The sequence below is a fragment of the Corvus kubaryi genome, unplaced genomic scaffold (assembly GCF_017639235.1).
Source record: "Corvus kubaryi isolate FWS band 111438036 unplaced genomic scaffold, C.kubaryi_AGA036_p1.0 split3-37296, whole genome shotgun sequence".
NCBI lineage: Eukaryota > Metazoa > Chordata > Aves > Passeriformes > Corvidae > Corvus > Corvus kubaryi.
In genome coordinates, this window is record NW_024582086.1 from 2,648,246 (window position 1) to 2,664,627 (window position 16,382).

The 16,382-nt window shown below is 43.4% G+C and overlaps 1 protein-coding gene across 4 annotated transcripts in view; it reads left to right on the forward strand.

The window, feature by feature from the left end:
• Positions 1–16,382, forward strand: part of KIAA1958 (KIAA1958 ortholog) — a 54,674-nt gene that overhangs the window by 18,043 nt on the left and 20,249 nt on the right. For 3 of the 4 annotated variants that reach the window (XM_042015339.1, XM_042015338.1, XM_042015340.1), the window contains one exon: positions 12,582–13,843. In XM_042015339.1, the coding sequence (XP_041871273.1) occupies positions 12,694–13,843 (1,150 nt within the window). In that variant the 5' untranslated portion in view covers positions 12,582–12,693. Of the gene's footprint in view, positions 1–10,567; positions 10,694–12,581; positions 13,844–16,382 lie in introns of all 4 variants that reach the window. The other variant, XM_042015341.1, reaches the window with a different exon arrangement.

Below are 16,382 nucleotides of genomic sequence, written 5' to 3' on the forward strand. Positions count from 1 at the left end.
AGGAGAGGAGAGGAGAGGAGAGGAGAGGAGAGGAGAGGAGAGGAGCATCACAGGTGGAAAAATTTGTTGTTTTTTTTTTTTAAATTATCTTTCTAGAGACTAAGAATTTTGTCAGGATGCATTTCTTGAAAGTTAGTGGTTTGCTTTGGAGGTGTATACCTTAAAATAAATTCCTATCCTGCTTGTAATTACTTTTATTCAGCTATTTTTACTAGCAGCATTTTGTCTAGGGCCATTTCTCACTCTAATGAAATGAACCAATATGAACAGAAATGGGTAATTTTGCAAGGAATTTCCTCATCTATTTTTGTGCAATAAGTTCAGTACTAATAAAGCATAATAGGAACAGACTTTAATGAATCACAGAATCATAGAATAGTTTGGGTTGGAAGGGACTTAAAGATCTAGTTCCAACCCCTGCTGCCATGGACAGGGATGCCGTGCACTAGATCAGGTTCCTCAGAGCCCCATCCCACCTGACCGTGAACACTTCCAGGAATGGGGCATCCACAGGTTAATGAAGGCATGTGATGCAACAATGTAATAATACATGCAACAATATATTAATGTTTTTTCTTACACACCTGCTTCCACTTTACTGGTCCTGTGATTTATTCAGTCTTGTTTTCACTTGCATTGCCAAACATTCAGCAGTGCATGTAGCACTTTGTTTTGAACTTCAGTTATCCAAAGGCTACACTTTGGGTTTTAAATCTCTAAGAGGAAATAAGTGAGAGTTCGTAATATTTGAGGGTCCTCCATAATAGATAGAGCTCTTCTTCCAAAGTCTATTGCATGCCAGTTGAACATTCTGGAGTTTCTCTCTGTTTCTTAATCACGCACCTTCCCTAAATCTACATATTGTACATGCCAAATCCTGCACTGATGTTAAAAAGAGCTGCGCTTACTTGAGAACAGACATTTAGCTCTTTTGGCCAAAGTCCCAGTACTTGCCTAGTTAAAGCTTTGTCAGGTTTTCAGACCCTCAGGGTGAGATTTTATAGATGTTTAGTTTACATAGACCTCTGAAGATCCCATTCACTGCTTTTGATTACATAAATGCTTCTGAGAACTGGGGCCTGGGTTGACTAAGCCAGCCAGTGTCAAAGGGACCTTTTCCACGTACATTCAGCCCCACTGAACTCAGACCTGCAAGTTTTTGTGGTGGCATGCAGGGTGGCCTGGGTGGGCTCGGTCCCTCAGGTCTCTGAATGTCCCATTCTCCACCTTCTCCATCAAGAGAACAGTAGGTCACGCTGCTTGTCCTGTGGGATTGCCACCAACCCCTCACCTGTATGTGGATAAGCATCATGAGGCATTGATCTCTGCATACTTTCAGGGAACTCATCTCGTTAACCTTGAAATGTAATCTGTTTTAAATCTCGGTTTAATTTTCATTTTAATCTCAATTGATCAATTATATCATGTTAGAGGCACACAGCTAGATATGTTTCTAGGGATAAAAGGAAACTTGGCACATAGTTGAGTGAAGCATTTCTAATCTTTTTGTCCTCTGGCTGTCAGCTACAGGATGTAAGTGTATTTCTGACTGGTTTACATTTGAATGCAAATCTTTGCTAGCTCATTTCTAGGGCAGCTTTTATATCACTGGTTTTTCTACATCATGTCAAAGTCAGTTCTAGGAACTTTTCTTAGGGACTCAGTTGCCTATGCTCTGTTGTGCACAGTTGGATACAAGCCTGTTCATGGAATAATCTGCTATCTTTAAGTTTCTTGTATTTTTTTCAAGTTTTTCTCTGAGACTGGAGGGATTTTTTTAAAGATTTTAAAAAGCAGCTGCAGGACAGAACCTCAGAGTAATGCCAATAGTTCAATGATAACAATAATTGTTGATACTTCAAAAAGCACACTGTAAAGACAGTTCAGGAAGTTTTTCTTGCTGAGAATTAATACCTTTGAGAATTGTTTAACATCCAAAACCATCTCTGTGTTAAAAAAAGGAAAAACCTAAACTGTTAAATTCTAGTAAATTTCATCGTTATACAGAAATGCTGAGTTTCTACAATTTTTCTAATTTCTGTAGGAAATAACCTCCATTTTTCATAAGAGGTTAATAGTGTTGTTTCACTGGCACTATTTAGGCAAGTAATGCATGTTTTCAATATTGCTATAGTAGCACTATTCCAATTTTCAATTGATTGAAATGAAAGAAATCCTAGAAATAAAAATAACAAATCAAATCTGGCACAGTAAATTCTTTCATCCACAGAAGCTGCTTGCATTTGCTTGTGAGGAATAGCATGGAATAGTTAAGTTGTTTGGGCTGGAAGTGAAGGAATTGGTTTCCCTCTAAGAAGATGGGAGAGTTTGGACTTCATAATTTTTGTGCAAGTCAGTGTTAATATTCCTATTTTCAGTAAATCATGTGCAGACTTTCTCTTAATATAATTTCTAGGAAAATGAAAAGCCAGGGAAAGCATCTTGCCTTCAGGCTGTGTGTGCTTGATTCTTCTCACTGTAATTCTAAAGTTAGAGAGGGTACACACACTTTGTTGTAAACTCAGGAAATTATGTATTTTAAACATTTTCCCAACACGGGGTGTGATCTCTCCATTAAAGAATGATTGTGAACTACAAGCTGAGACAAATCCTAGCATCTTTGATATAATGCAATTTTAGTCTCAGGTCATCATGAGAAATGGTGTGAAGGCAGATGCAATTTTGGAACAAATTTTAATAAACAACACAATATAACCAATCCATGATAGAAAAGCTCCCTGGTAACTTCAGTAAAATATAGACTGTTTTTTTCAAATGCTCAGGGCCTTAAAATCTTATTGTTGATATACTTTTCAGAAATGCTTTCTCAGAAGATATGTTCTTTCTTTAAAAATATCTTTGCTGAATATGTAGATAATAAAACATGAGAGATGACCAAGATTGACTTGAGGCTACAGCAAAACTCCCTGTTACGTTTTACTAATCCTGATGCACAGGCATCTTCTCAAGTACTCCTCTGTGTTGTAGCACTGGTTGCATGGTATACCAATGTACATTGTTGTCCCCATCACATTTATGCAGATGTTGCCTTTGACACTCATATTGACAAAGTTTGTGGAGGCACTGTGAATCTCAGGTCTTCACCCTGGTACTGCTTCTGCAGAGCTGTTTAACTATTAAAAGTGTTGACTGGATGCAGAGTTCCCTGTCACTATCATTTTTGCCTCTTCCCAAAGCAGGTTTTAAACCAGAGGTTCTGCATCGAGTACTGGTGTACCTGAGAGCCCCTGCTTGGTTATTGCAAGACACATTTCTGGCAAAAGCAAAACCAGGGACATTTTTTTTCTCTGGAAAGTCGTGTTGCTGTGGTCACCTCAGCCCCTTGCCCAGCTTGCTCTGAGTGATGATGGCAGCTCTGTATAAAACACAGGTTGGAGTCATTAAAAGTGGAGACAGGAATTTCTAGCACTTACAAGAGATACTGGATTGAGAAAAATGGAGCAAGAGGTCTTATTCTTGGGTTTTTACGTTTTGGTAGACAAAATGTGAACTCAAAGCAACAGAATCTGGATTACTAAAGGGATTGAAGTACTGGTGACTGAGCTAAAAAATGTTATCAAAACCAACGATAAAATAATTATGTGAGTGTAGAGGCATATTTGAAGCAGTTCGGGCTTTTCAAAAAACAGAAATCAAAACCACAGAATGACAGAATCAGTTAGTTTGAAAAAGACCTCTGATATCATCAAGTACAATCTTTGACTGAACACCACCCTGTCAAATAGAGCATGGCAGTAAGTGCCACATGCAATCTTTTCTTAAACACCTCCAGGGATGGTGACTCCATCAATTCCCTGGGCAGCCTATTCCAATGTTTAGTCCCCTTTCTGTGAACAAACTCTTAATGTCCAACCTGAACCCCTTGAGGCTATGTCCTCTTATTTTTTCACTATTTGTCTGGAAGAAGAGACCAAACCCACCTGGCTACACAAAGAGTTGTAGAGTTGTAGTGAAAAGGTCTCCCCTGAGCATCTTTTTCTCCAAGTTAAACAGCTCCAGCTCCCTCAGCCATTTTACATCAGACCTGTGCTCCAGACCCTTCCCCAGATCTCTTGCCCTTCTCTGGACACGCTCCAGCACCTCAGTGTCTTTCCTGCAGTGAGGGGCCCAAAGCTGAACACAGCACTCTAGGCACAGTCTCACCAGTGCCAAGTAAAGAGGGACAATCACTGCCCTGGTCCTGCTGGCCACACTATTGCTGATACAGGCCAGGATGCCATTGGCCTTCTTGGCCACCTGGGCACATGGCTGGCTGATGGTCAGCTACTGTCGACCAGCATCCTCAGATCCTTTTCCACTGGGCAGCTTTCCAGCCACGCTGCCCTCAGCCTGTAGCACTATATGGGATTGTTGTGGCCAAAGTGCAGGACCCAGCACTTGGTCTAGCTGAACCTCATCCAATTGGCCATAGCCCATCTATCTAGCCTCTCCAAAATTCATCCATCCAGGGAAGTGGTTGCAGTGACATTATTCCTTGGGCAAGTCCAACATCACAGAAAAGACATTTTGGACCTTGTTCAATGGCCACTGCACTCAGTGGAGTCTTCTAAGCAAATTTGATGGTGGATAGCTTGGCTGCACCACAAGAACTGTTTCTTTCTGTGCAACAGTGGTCCTACCTCTGTTCAAGGAATGAGGAACAGTGCAACAGTAAAAATGTTAGAGGTGGAAACATTCATTTTGCCTTTGCTGTTGAAAGACACTTTATGAAAAGGATGGGTTTTGTTTGAAGATGTGGAAAAGTTCTGTGTCAGACTCATTATAACCTCAGTGGAAGGTAGAGCCAAATTCATACAAATGGCAGTTATACGGTTTTCCAAGTGCTGGAAAGCCAGGACAGATTTTGCACTGATCATCCTTGCTACATCACCTCCATTGCTGCTAGTAGACAAAGCCATGAGTACAACTGAAAATATTTGCTCCTGCCACACTTTCCTCTGCTCACTAACCTAGGGGCACATAATGGTTATTGGACAGTTCATCCAACAGTGTGTCGGTCCACAGAACTGCTAGTCCTAAAATTTGCGTTCATTTGTCAATCTGAAGGAACACAGTTTTTTTAAGCTAGGAAACAGAGTCCTTGTTGTCTCAGGTCTTTGTTGCAGATCTCACTTTGTGAGAAGTGTCTTTATTAAGAAAATGAGTTTCATTGAGGCTTTGAGAGAAAGTTTCAGGGCTGTGCTTGCTAAACACTGAAGTGAACAAGCAGGATTTCTCTGTCTTCCATGTTTACACTATGTAAACACTATCACTATGTTTACTCTATTAGGTGCTTTCAAAATCCTAAAATCTTTTCTGCGTTCAGCTATTCACTGCTCAGTTGTAAGTAGTGTAGAGTGTTGATATTTTACAGGATTACATTAGTGCCACAGAGCTTCTGTGAAGAGCCTGGCAGAACATGTTCTTTATGGCATGCGTAAGGAAGACACAGGGTAAAAAAGATGAAGCATAGCACTGCCAAGTGCTTTGACTTCTCTGGAGCTGTAGGTACTCAGCAACTTTTCAGATACATTTGTGAACTAGAGAAAGCTATGTCTTAGGTTACAGTGTAAGATGTAACCAAGAGTATGTATTCTATCACCATCTGTTAAAACCAGGTGGGGCAGTGTTCTTTATCTCTTCCATGACACATCCCTGACAACTCTCTCTGGAGAGGTATTTTTTTTGTTGATGGGCTATCAAGCCTCACTGCATGACTCATAAATTACATCATCCCGTTGTGAGATGTTCCGCCCAGGGGGAGGAACCAAGCATTCCTACCTGGACATAATCTGAGATTCTAAACACCACAGTCAGCCTTACCTACTAGAGTCCCAGAGGACAGGAGCTACATAACCACCACTGGACCTTCAGAGGAAGACCAGACCCCTCTGCAGGATCACCGCTTCAACAGAACCACATCATCTCAAGAGGACTGCAGCCACCATTTAATTGGACTGCTACCACCACCCTGCCTTGGCAGGGTGCCAGGTCACATCCTGACTCTGTCAGTGTTTTTGTACTATTACATTTATTTTTAATTTTCCTATTAAATTGTAGTTCTGATTTCAAGTCTCTCACTGGTTTGCTTTCAAACTAGTACAGGTCACTTTCCTTTCTGACCTGTTCCTTGGAAGGAAGAACCTTCCAAGGAAGTCCTGTGCCTTTCTGTACCATTCTTCTGATGATCCTGCACCCTGCAAATGAGAACAACCAAATCAGGCTTATATTCCTGAGGACTGAAGCTCAGGACAGGGAAGCACCAGCATAAGGGCTGGCTTGGCTGGGGATTCATGATAAGGAATTAACATGTCTGAGGAATTACCAAAAGAATCACAATGAGCTGGGGAAAAAGGAGTGAGAAACACGTCAGTCTCAGGAAGCTTAACTGAGACTGGCATGTAGGTAATAAGAGAGGTTCTTACGTGACAAGATCTTGCTCAGATTGACCAGGTTTCCTGCACCATCTGTTCTGCTCCCTTTTCACCTGCTTCTCCTGGTGCTCTTTTGGTCTCTCTGTGACCCTTCAGACACACTGTGCAAGAGCAGGGCTCATGTAGCCCCTGTTTAGTAGGTGCTGGGGAAAAAGTTTACAAAACCAGAAACAGTGATAGCATTACATTCAGATTAAGGATCGAGCCCCCAAACTGTTCCTTAGTCAATTCTGCTGTCAGTGGGTGAATCATTTTACGTTGTGAATGAGGCAGGCCCTTGGGAGGCTCTTAATCCTGTGATAGTCTTCCACATGAAAAGGTGAGGAAACCCACAAATGCTGTCCCAGCCAGCTGAAGGAGTTTCAGCAGCAAACAGGTTTTGCCGCTTTGCTCTGGCTTGCCGTGATGACAGCTGCAGCTGAAGGTGTGCCACACTTGGCAAGGAAAGCATCCTGAAGACTAACCATCAACTTAGAAGGAACTGCAGCCTTGTGGAGCAAATGTGACAGACAACCATGACATTTTTTTGAATGAAGTACAGCATTACTTGCCCAGAAACAAATGCATTATTTTTCCTTCCTACTACCCTCTGAGCCCCTTTCTCAGGAAAGCATGGTGCTGCTTGTTACTGATAGGAATTGTAATTGTGGTTCATTGAGAGTAAAGCCTGCTTATTCAGCAGCACAGCTCCTGCTGACTTCAGAAAGCCCAAAATATAAGCACAAAATCTCTGAGACACACTAGAGGGAAGGCACTTGCTACACATAAATGACTGAATTTATGTAGAATTTGGGATCCTAGAATTGCGGAGGTGGCAAATTAGCATGAAGGTTTTGTTCTGTTTCTAATGTGTATCCCTATTTATTTCTAAATAATTTCTTACAGAGCTAAAACATGAACAAATAGCATAAGCTTACATAAGTTGGAGATGTGATTTTTTTGTGGTGAGAGGTTATTTTTCCCTTGAAGACACCATCCAGAGACTGTATGAAAGTGTTAAGGAACAGTCACATATGAGCATAACTGGCGGAATTACTCACTAGCTTAAGGATACATGACATAGCCAAACTACCTCACAGGCTTGCAAAACTTGCCAGGATTTGTGAGCCTTTCCTCTGTAATGTATACCCTTTTGTTTCCTGGAGAGACACTCAATTAAAAACAGGTCTTCCTAAGTAAAAGGAGCCATATACAGTTTGTATCAGAGGTAGAAGTCAACCCTTTCCCCCCATGGTGAACTGGTTAAACTAGTTGATTCATACTTTGTCTATAAGATGCCATTGTTTTCGACATGCTTGCTTTCTCTCTCTCTGCTTCTTCTTGCTTCATAGTCCTTATTTCAAGCAGAAAGTAAATTCAATAATATTTGAGTTGACATGGAAGTTTTGTACTCCAGATGTCAAAAATCAGGGAAAACGCACTAACCTATTCCCATTCCTTCCAGTTTGTTGGTCTGTTTTGGTTGTCCATCCTGGTCCTTTGTCATCTTGATGACCTCCTGAGCAATATTAGTGAAGAAATCAAAGCACTGGGGCAAAGAGGCTGAGTTTCAACTCTACTGTTAGCAGGGTCCCCTCAAAGGAGATAGCAGAGAAGGTGATTACCAGTGGTGTGATTTTGGATGCTCTGTTGCATGGCTGGGGCCCCCAGCATTTGGAGGTGCTATCTGGGCAAGACTGCAGCTCCTGCTGAGTTTACTTCAGCATCGTACTTTGTGAAAGAGCAATATGCAGGTGATCCTGGATTGATGGCTAGCAGGGCCTGTGGGACTGCAGGAGGACTTTGTGGGGACTTCAGTACTACTCTGCCTTTGTGGATGAATTTGGATTTCTGCTGTTATTGACCTCAGTCATTTATCAATTCAAAACCTTTGGCTTAAGAAATGCTAGTAATAAGAGAAGCCCTAGTATTGTCCATTAGCTAAAATCTTGAATGAGATTGACTGTGGTGGCCAAACCTTTAATACACAGTGCTTTTAAGTATGGAAAGATAGGTCTTTCAAAAAAATGAAGCAATGCTTCCCCTTCAGATGGTGATGGAGTAATAGCCTGGTAAGTTTGGACAGGGTGGAGAGACTGAAAACAAAAAGGATTTAAAATATTCTGAGCTTCTTTTGTAAGTATGAGAAAGCAGAGCCCAACTGCTTTCAAAGTTTTTTTGAATGTAGAAGCTGATAAAACATTGCTTCTCCATAGAAACACTTAAAAGTCAGGTTTCAGCTGCTGTAAGATTGGTTTGACATCCATTCTATGTAAAATTAGTAAATGAAGGGCTTTTTACACCTGTCTTTTAATGTTTTAGTATTTGGGTTTTAGTTTTTATACAGCTGTCTGATTAGAACAATTATTTTTTGTTATAAACAGAAGTAAATTTTGCATTGTATTTTTACTTGAGAACCTTGAACTTTTAGAAAATTCTAAGTATCAGCCTTGGCATCATGTCCCAAGAGAACTGTTACTGTAGTCCTGGCTATATTGTTCCCTTGGAAAAGAATCAGCATGGAAGTACTAAAAATCAGTAACGTTAATAAAATTTCAAACATAGATATGTGTGATGCAAGTTAGTCTGAATTGACTTATCTATCATTAGCCTGGGAAGGAAATCCATTGCTAACTACCTGGGGTTCTGTGAGAGTACAGAATCCCAACAAGATTTTTTTCCTTCTTTACAATAAAATATAACATCACCCTCCCTGAGCTGTAGGTCCATCAAATGCATGTTCCAGTGTACAGACACTGCTGGAGGACACCCACTTCCCACTCTAAACCTGTGCATCATCCCATTTTTTTTGCATTCAGCTCCTTCACTGCATCTTCACCTCTGCTGCCTCCTTTCTGAGGGAGCCATATCACAGAATTCCCTTTTAGTCCTGAGGAACCTTCCATAAGGTCCTAACCAAAACTCCACTCTATCACTTTCATGTGCAAGGAGCCAGAAGAGAAAATGTAGTTGAGGTAGCCAGATCTCTGCTCTGCAATGGTGTTTGTTCATTCTTTTTATGGGATAAAGGAAAGGGGTCATGCTGGACAGCTACCAACTGCTATTGCTCCTGGGACTTGCCCGGTGTCAGTGCATCTTCTCTGCATCATAACAAAGGGTCTCTTGCTATTGCTCTGTGCAAAACCAGGAAGAATTTTGTCTGCATTAATGTAGCTAAGACAAGTCCCATCCTAAAACATGGAAAAGGGCTACTCTTTAAAGGTTGCTACTTTTCATTGCCCTTTGGTCATCAAATAGACCTACTATGGCAAAACTCTGGTTCTGGATACAGAAAATACTGCCTTTCCCAAATCAAATTATGTCCCCCTTAATGCACTAACAGATCTCAAGGCATGTTTTTGCAATAGTAGCACATTCTTGCACATCACACATTCTGTACGCATTAGTCATTATAGTGGTACATTATAAATGAGGTTGTAAAATCTAAAAAAGCCTTAAAATTTGACTCTGTCTTCTGGGTCCAGATAGCTGCAGTGAATTCAGCACCCAAATATGCTTCACTCTGAATTAGGTATCTGAACTGTAGGCTCTGAACTGCAGAAAAGTGCTGTGGAAGATTAAGGCTTCTGTAATGCAGTTAAAAGTGTAGATCACATTGAAGCTACAGCATGTTTTTGCTAGTTACTGTATGATTTCAGAGTTATCATGTTATCAGGTTATTAAGCATGAGTCATTTTATCAGATCTTGCCAGGCTGAATGAAGAACTTACATAATCTCTAAAATGTGATTTAGATAACAAGAGCAGACTGTCATCCAGGATCATGCTGTCTGACTGAGCAGACAAGGTCCTCTTCAGGAAACCAGGTACCTAATGATGCATTTGCTGTGCTTTCTACAGCATGAGTCTCTCCCTGCCAAAGTGCCATTGGCAACTTCTCTTTAGTTGGCAAACTGAAGACACGGTGCTTCTGAGTAACTGCACAAACAATTTTGACCGTGGCAGTCAGACAGTGGCAGACCTTATCTCATTTCCCTAAGGGGAAAATGGTCCTTCAGCCAAACATGGCTTTCTGTCTTCCCAAGATACATTCCTGGTTGTGTGGCAACTGAGCAGCTCTATGATACCACACAGGTTTACACTGATGCAGCTTCTGACTTTAGCTCTCCCTCCTTTCCCCTGTTCACTTTCCAGATTTCTTCTTTGCCTTGCTATAAGTATGGTGTTCCTCCTCCTGTCGTTTGGTGTTTCTTCTTGGCAGGATACATTGTAAGAACCTGTCTTTGAATATGTCTCTCAGAAGAAACATGGATGCCCCAGGTGTGTTGACCCCTGTTAAGAATGATGGTGAATCTTTAAAAGCTTTAAAACAAATAACAAAATGTAACAAAATAGAAGTTTTAGATATTTAAAAGTTTAATGTTTGAAAAGGGAAGTCTTCTCCAGTGCCTAAAAGACTTGCAAATTGGGGACCTTCTGCATTTATTCACAGATGCTCTGGTCATGCAAGGAGCTTTGAATTGCAGCTGATGCTCTGAAGTCTCTGTTTGCATGTGGGCTAGAATTCAAGTTATTGTAGCAGTTGTTCTCTGTGCATGCACTCTGGCTTGAGCTACTGCAAAAACAAGCTTGAATTCTACACAATTTTATTTCCTAATGATGTGCTTCCTCCTGTTCATTCATTCCCTCCATGCTTAATTTCAAAGATGTTGAAAAAATGCCTAGAAATTTGCAAAGTTTCTAGAAATTCCCATGCTGGGTCCATTCTTGACCGCACCAAAGACTCACAGTGCGTGGGGTGAAAAGACCTGGGAGGAGCCTTGTGGGGCAGATCGTAGGCAGTACTTGTCTATTTTATTTCCAGTTTTGCAGTTTTGGTATTCACAGACCAACCCTTGCCTGGTGAACGGGAGTGGGCAGGGATGTGCAGGCTGCAAAATCATTGAAACACAGCCTCCTCACCTCCCTTGGCACAGAGCAAACAGAGATTATCTGCAGCTAACTGGTGACAGGTGACACTGAGGAGCAACTAGGTAGGCAGGTAGTAATTTGTGTTGATTGTGTTGTGGGGAAGGCATTCCCCAGGGGCAGTTAGGCACCGTGTGGCTGTCTTTTTAAGCCTTGACACAGTTAATTTTGCATCCAAAAGTGCTTGTATAGAAGAGGACAAGGAATAAAATGAGGTGTAACATTGCCATGAATGCTGCATTTCATCTGGGAAAAATGTAATGCGCTTTTTTGCCTATATGAAAACAAAAGTGAAATGAGAACAACAGGAACTCCAAGACTTGCAGGTCATGTTCACAAAGCACAGGGGAAAGAGGGTTAGGGAGAGCCTCCAAACAGACCTGCAGAAATGAGCAGAAGTTCACAGATACTTTAGCTGCCTGAGGTCACTGGAGATGACTTCTCTGTCATTAGGTATATACAAAGAGAGACACTCAGGTTTTGCTGTCATCTTGTACTGCAAATTTCTAAATAGTTTTGATGAAAATGGCAAAAGCTTTTCTTGAACTGAATAATTATTTAGATGTCGGAAAACAGACAATATGAAAAAAAGCAAAATGTTAAATCTCAAAGTTGAGGGAAGGTTGTGGCTTAAGTCTTGTAGGTCCTTTAAGAGTCTCTTAAGCCTTTGAGCAACTGATGACTATCAGTATACAACAGTGAAGGCTAAGCTTGTTTGCTTATTCCTTGTATTTGAAAACTCAAGTTCCAAACCTTCCTTTTGATGTCTCTCAAATTCAGTTGAAAAGGAGATATTTGATTCAATTGACAAACGTACATAAATTATGTAAAACTTTATCGTTTCTTCAGATTCAATGAAAGTTGGTGCTTGATTGCCACACTGGTGTTTAAAATTAATTGTATTTTTAATTTTAATTTCCTAGGTATCAACACACAATCACCATCTTTTGGACTGCTTTTATATTTTGTCAGAGGTTTAAGCTTCTAGTCATTTTGCCACTGATACTGAACTGGCTTGTTTGAAAATCAGTTTTCTCTTCAGTTGTATGTTGCAGGGATGTTCGTGAGAATGAGGAATGAGGCTGCTTATAACCAGGCATAGTTTTGAGACATGTTTTGAAGAGCATGAGATAAGAGTGAAATGGGTTTAGCTGAGCGTACAAATGTTTCATTTGCCCGTGCAAATGTGGTCATGCTTTGGGAGTGCTGAAGAGCAGGGTTTTGCTCTCTCTCTCTGCAGGTGAGCAGTAAATATGAGCTTGGCAACACACGACCACGAGTGCCAGGACCCTGTGATCTGAACCGTGTCTTCAGCTGACTTCCCAGTGGCAAGGCACTGTTGATCCTGTACCATGGAGGACTGCCTTCACACCTCCTCCGAAAATCTCTCCAAGCTGGTGAGCTGGGCCCACAGCCATGGGACCATCTGCAGCCTCATCCCCAACCTCAAGCACCTGCTTTCAGAGGGGGCCCACGGCAACCTGACAGCCATGTGGGGCTGTAGTGCTGGCCATGCCTACCACTGGCCCCTGGCCGCCACTTGCCGGGCTGGCTCCCAGGAGCGCGTCTGCTTCCAGGACAGCCGCAGCTTCAACTCGGACAGCCCCAGCATGTTGGGGGTGCCGTCAGAGGCACAGGCCAGCCCCCTGGAGCGCTACCCAGGCCGGACGGGGAAGGCCAAGCTGGATTGCACCCGTACTCGTGACTCCTGCGACTTCTCCTACTGCAGCGAACCGTCAGAGCTGGGCGAGCCTGTGGAGGAGTACGAGGATGAGGCCACCCTCTTCGACATGGTCTGTGAGTCCTCTGTCACCGACGAGGACAGTGACTTCGAGCCACACCCGCACCGTGCCCCCGCGGGCCCCCGCAAGCGGCCAGCAGCCGCTGCCCAGGCCCAGGCGCAGCCTGCCGACGAGGGCGGCGGCGACGTGCTCCTCAAGAAGATCAAGCAGGAGCTCCCCGAGGACTACTATATAGTGGCCAACGCCGAGCTGACGGCCGGCGCCGATGGGCCGGCCCTGGCCTTGACGCAGATGTCCAAGCCCAAGCCGCAGCCCCCGGCTGGGCCCTCCTGCCTGGGGCCCACCAGGACCGTGCCCCAGCCGGCCGCGGGCCCCGACCCCGACCCGCAGCGCCTCTGCGCCTCCCCGCCCGGCCCGCCCCGCATGGCCACGCAGCGGCCGCCCCGGGGACCCCTGGCCTCCCCGGCGCGGGGGGCAGGCGGTGGCCCCGTGGCCGCCCTGCAGGTGCCAGCCACCAGCTCCAATGCCATCACCACCGCTGGGAAACCCATCAGCATCCCCCTCTCAGCCCTGCAGCTGCCAGGTCAGGAGGAGCCACCGGCCGCTGAGGAGACCCTCCCGTCCGTCCCACAGCTGGCCCCGGGTGGCGAGGTGGCCGGCTCGCCCTCGGTGAGCGCTGACCCTGAGGTCAGCTCCAGCCAGCAGCAGCCCCACGCCGCGCCTACCACCACCCCCGAGGCAGGGGCGCAGCTGATGCCAGGTAGGACGCTGGGCCGGAGTGGAGGGGCGGTGGCATTTTGGGGGTGGCCCCCAGGCCTGGCTCAGTGAGGTTGCAGCTGGGGCGGGTGTGGTGCGTTGCCTCGGGGTCCTGCTGGCACATAAGTCAGTAGGTAGAGAAGCGACATACAGCTGGGAGAGGATTCAGAAAAACCCAACTAAGCACCCTCACATGAGAAAGTGTACTGCAGCCATAGGCAAAATGCTTTTTCAGATCCATTTTGGGTACAGTTGTGTCATGGGAGAGAGCGTGCAGCGACCTTGCTGTGTGCATGAGTCAGCAAGGACATGAACTGGGCCATGCACTCTCTTGATAAACCAGAAAGAAGTGGTCTCAGCCAGTGTAGTCTAGAATTGGGGAGTTGCGTGTTACTTTCACATTGTCAGATGAGTACTGTTGGACATGGAGAGGCAAAGGAGAGTACCAGGAGAGAGGTTTTCGTTTCTATAAATCGTTACCTGTAAATCAGAGCAGTGAAGACAAGATGTGTAAGTACAGCCTTAACTATGAAATTGATTACACTTGAATCCATGATTAAATGATTTTTTTTCCATTTTCCCAGTGAATACTGTCATGCTCTGTGTCCATAATTTTTCTCAACTCCTGCCAAAGCACATAGAATTGGCACAAACAGAACAACATTATTGCATAAAGAGCATGTTAAAACAGCTTTCTTCTGCTGAGTGATTATCCCATGTGCAGAATAACTGTTAGCCACAGGTCTTCAGAAGGAGGTGGAAATCTGTTTCTTGAGGGGACTTGTCACCTCCCTCTGGACCTGAGCACGGACAGCTGGAAGAGTTCTCACTCTTCCAGCTTCTTCATCAGTGGTGCCATCCCAGGAGGAGATGAGGCAGGAGCAAGTTTACCATCTGCTCCCTTGCTGGTTCGGCCTTGAGCTGCCTAGTCCAACAGAGTACAGACAAACAGAGAAGGGGTTAAAAACTGCCTATATGCAGTCCTTGTAGCAGGTGCTGTAAGTGCTAAAAACAATGACTTTAACTTGAACATCCTGAAAAATGATTGAACGCTAGTAAATGTATCAACTGGCAAGAGACTGCAGATCTTCTTGCCAGGTGAAACAACAGACAAAGTCAAATACACGATTTTACTAAGTAAAACCCTACTAAGCATTAGAAATCTGGAAGGATGATAATTGTCTTAGGGACAGCAAAGCAAATTCTTCTTTGGGACCCATTTCTTGCATGACTGCATCACTGAGATGTTATTTTGCGGTAGTCCCTTGCAAAACTCCATCTGGTTTAGAACTGACTCTGCTCTGCTAAGTATGAGAAAGGCAGGATGCCAGATGCCACTCAACCCAAATTGTGTGCTAAATGTACTTTTTCCTGCCTTCCTCAGTTTATAGCCAATCACTGTAGACCTGTTTACTACCAACCTGCCCCTGCAACTTGTTCAGTCTCAAACTTGCAATTTGGGACAATAGAAGGCAAACCTGGGCAGAATTTTTCCATATTAGGTATGTGTTATCTGGGAGAGTGATTTACTGTCAACAGATCCATTAAAAAATCCAAGCTCCTTTAAACTGTTTTTTCCAGGTCCTCAGCAGCCAAACAAGGTCAGCAGTTGTTGCTGGTTAGGGTTAAACCTTACAGGAACGGATGCAGCACAACATTTTTGCATTTATATAGTTTCAAGAACGGGATTGGTCCATGTCTAGTGTCTCACTTCGAGGGCAAAGTGGGATTGCACCTGGATTACACCCACTGCATAAATCAACCCTGAAAACCTCCGAGTGCTTTTTGCACAGACAGTGATGGGGTTCTCAGAGTGCTGTCCAAATTCTAGTTTAATCAGTTATGTTCTCAGTGGTTAAATTTCTTGTGCTGTTCCAAAAAAGCATTACACAATTCCTCTCTTCAGACTGGTGCAGTGTTGTCACATGCTGTTATTTTATTTAGAGGTAGTGGTGTTTTTAACAAGGGTGCAATGACTGACATGTGACTAAAACTTGATACCTGAGTAAAGTCCCCCATTTCCATACAGCCTGCTCCTTTGGGAAAGAAGTGCTAGCATTATTAAATCTTTAAGTTGCAAAAAGGTGGGCAATGTTGGAAATTTAATTTATTATGGATGCACAGCAGATGCTTGCAGGTAAAATGTGGAGGTTTGATAAAGACTAGATTAGGGTGGTTGCTCATGTACAGTGATTTTGTTAGGTTGTCTCCTAACAAAGAGTGATGTACTGAAAGTGGTGCATGATATATAAAATTTGAGCAATATTGAGCTACAAGAGGATGTTTATCTATCCTGTGTAAAAATCTTTTCTGTCCTAAACAGACAGATGTGAGTCTTTTACATTCCAATAATAAAAAAAGGCAAGAACTAATTATATCAAAAAACCTAGAGCTTTTATTAATTTATAGACTCAGTGCCTGCTTGACAAACAAAGGTTTAGTTGAAAGTGAGCAGGGGATTTAAATTCTGCCTTGTCCTCTCCAAGATGTGAAGCCTTGCTCCTGGCCCCATTAGAACTGCTAGTGTAAGGTTTAACAGGACT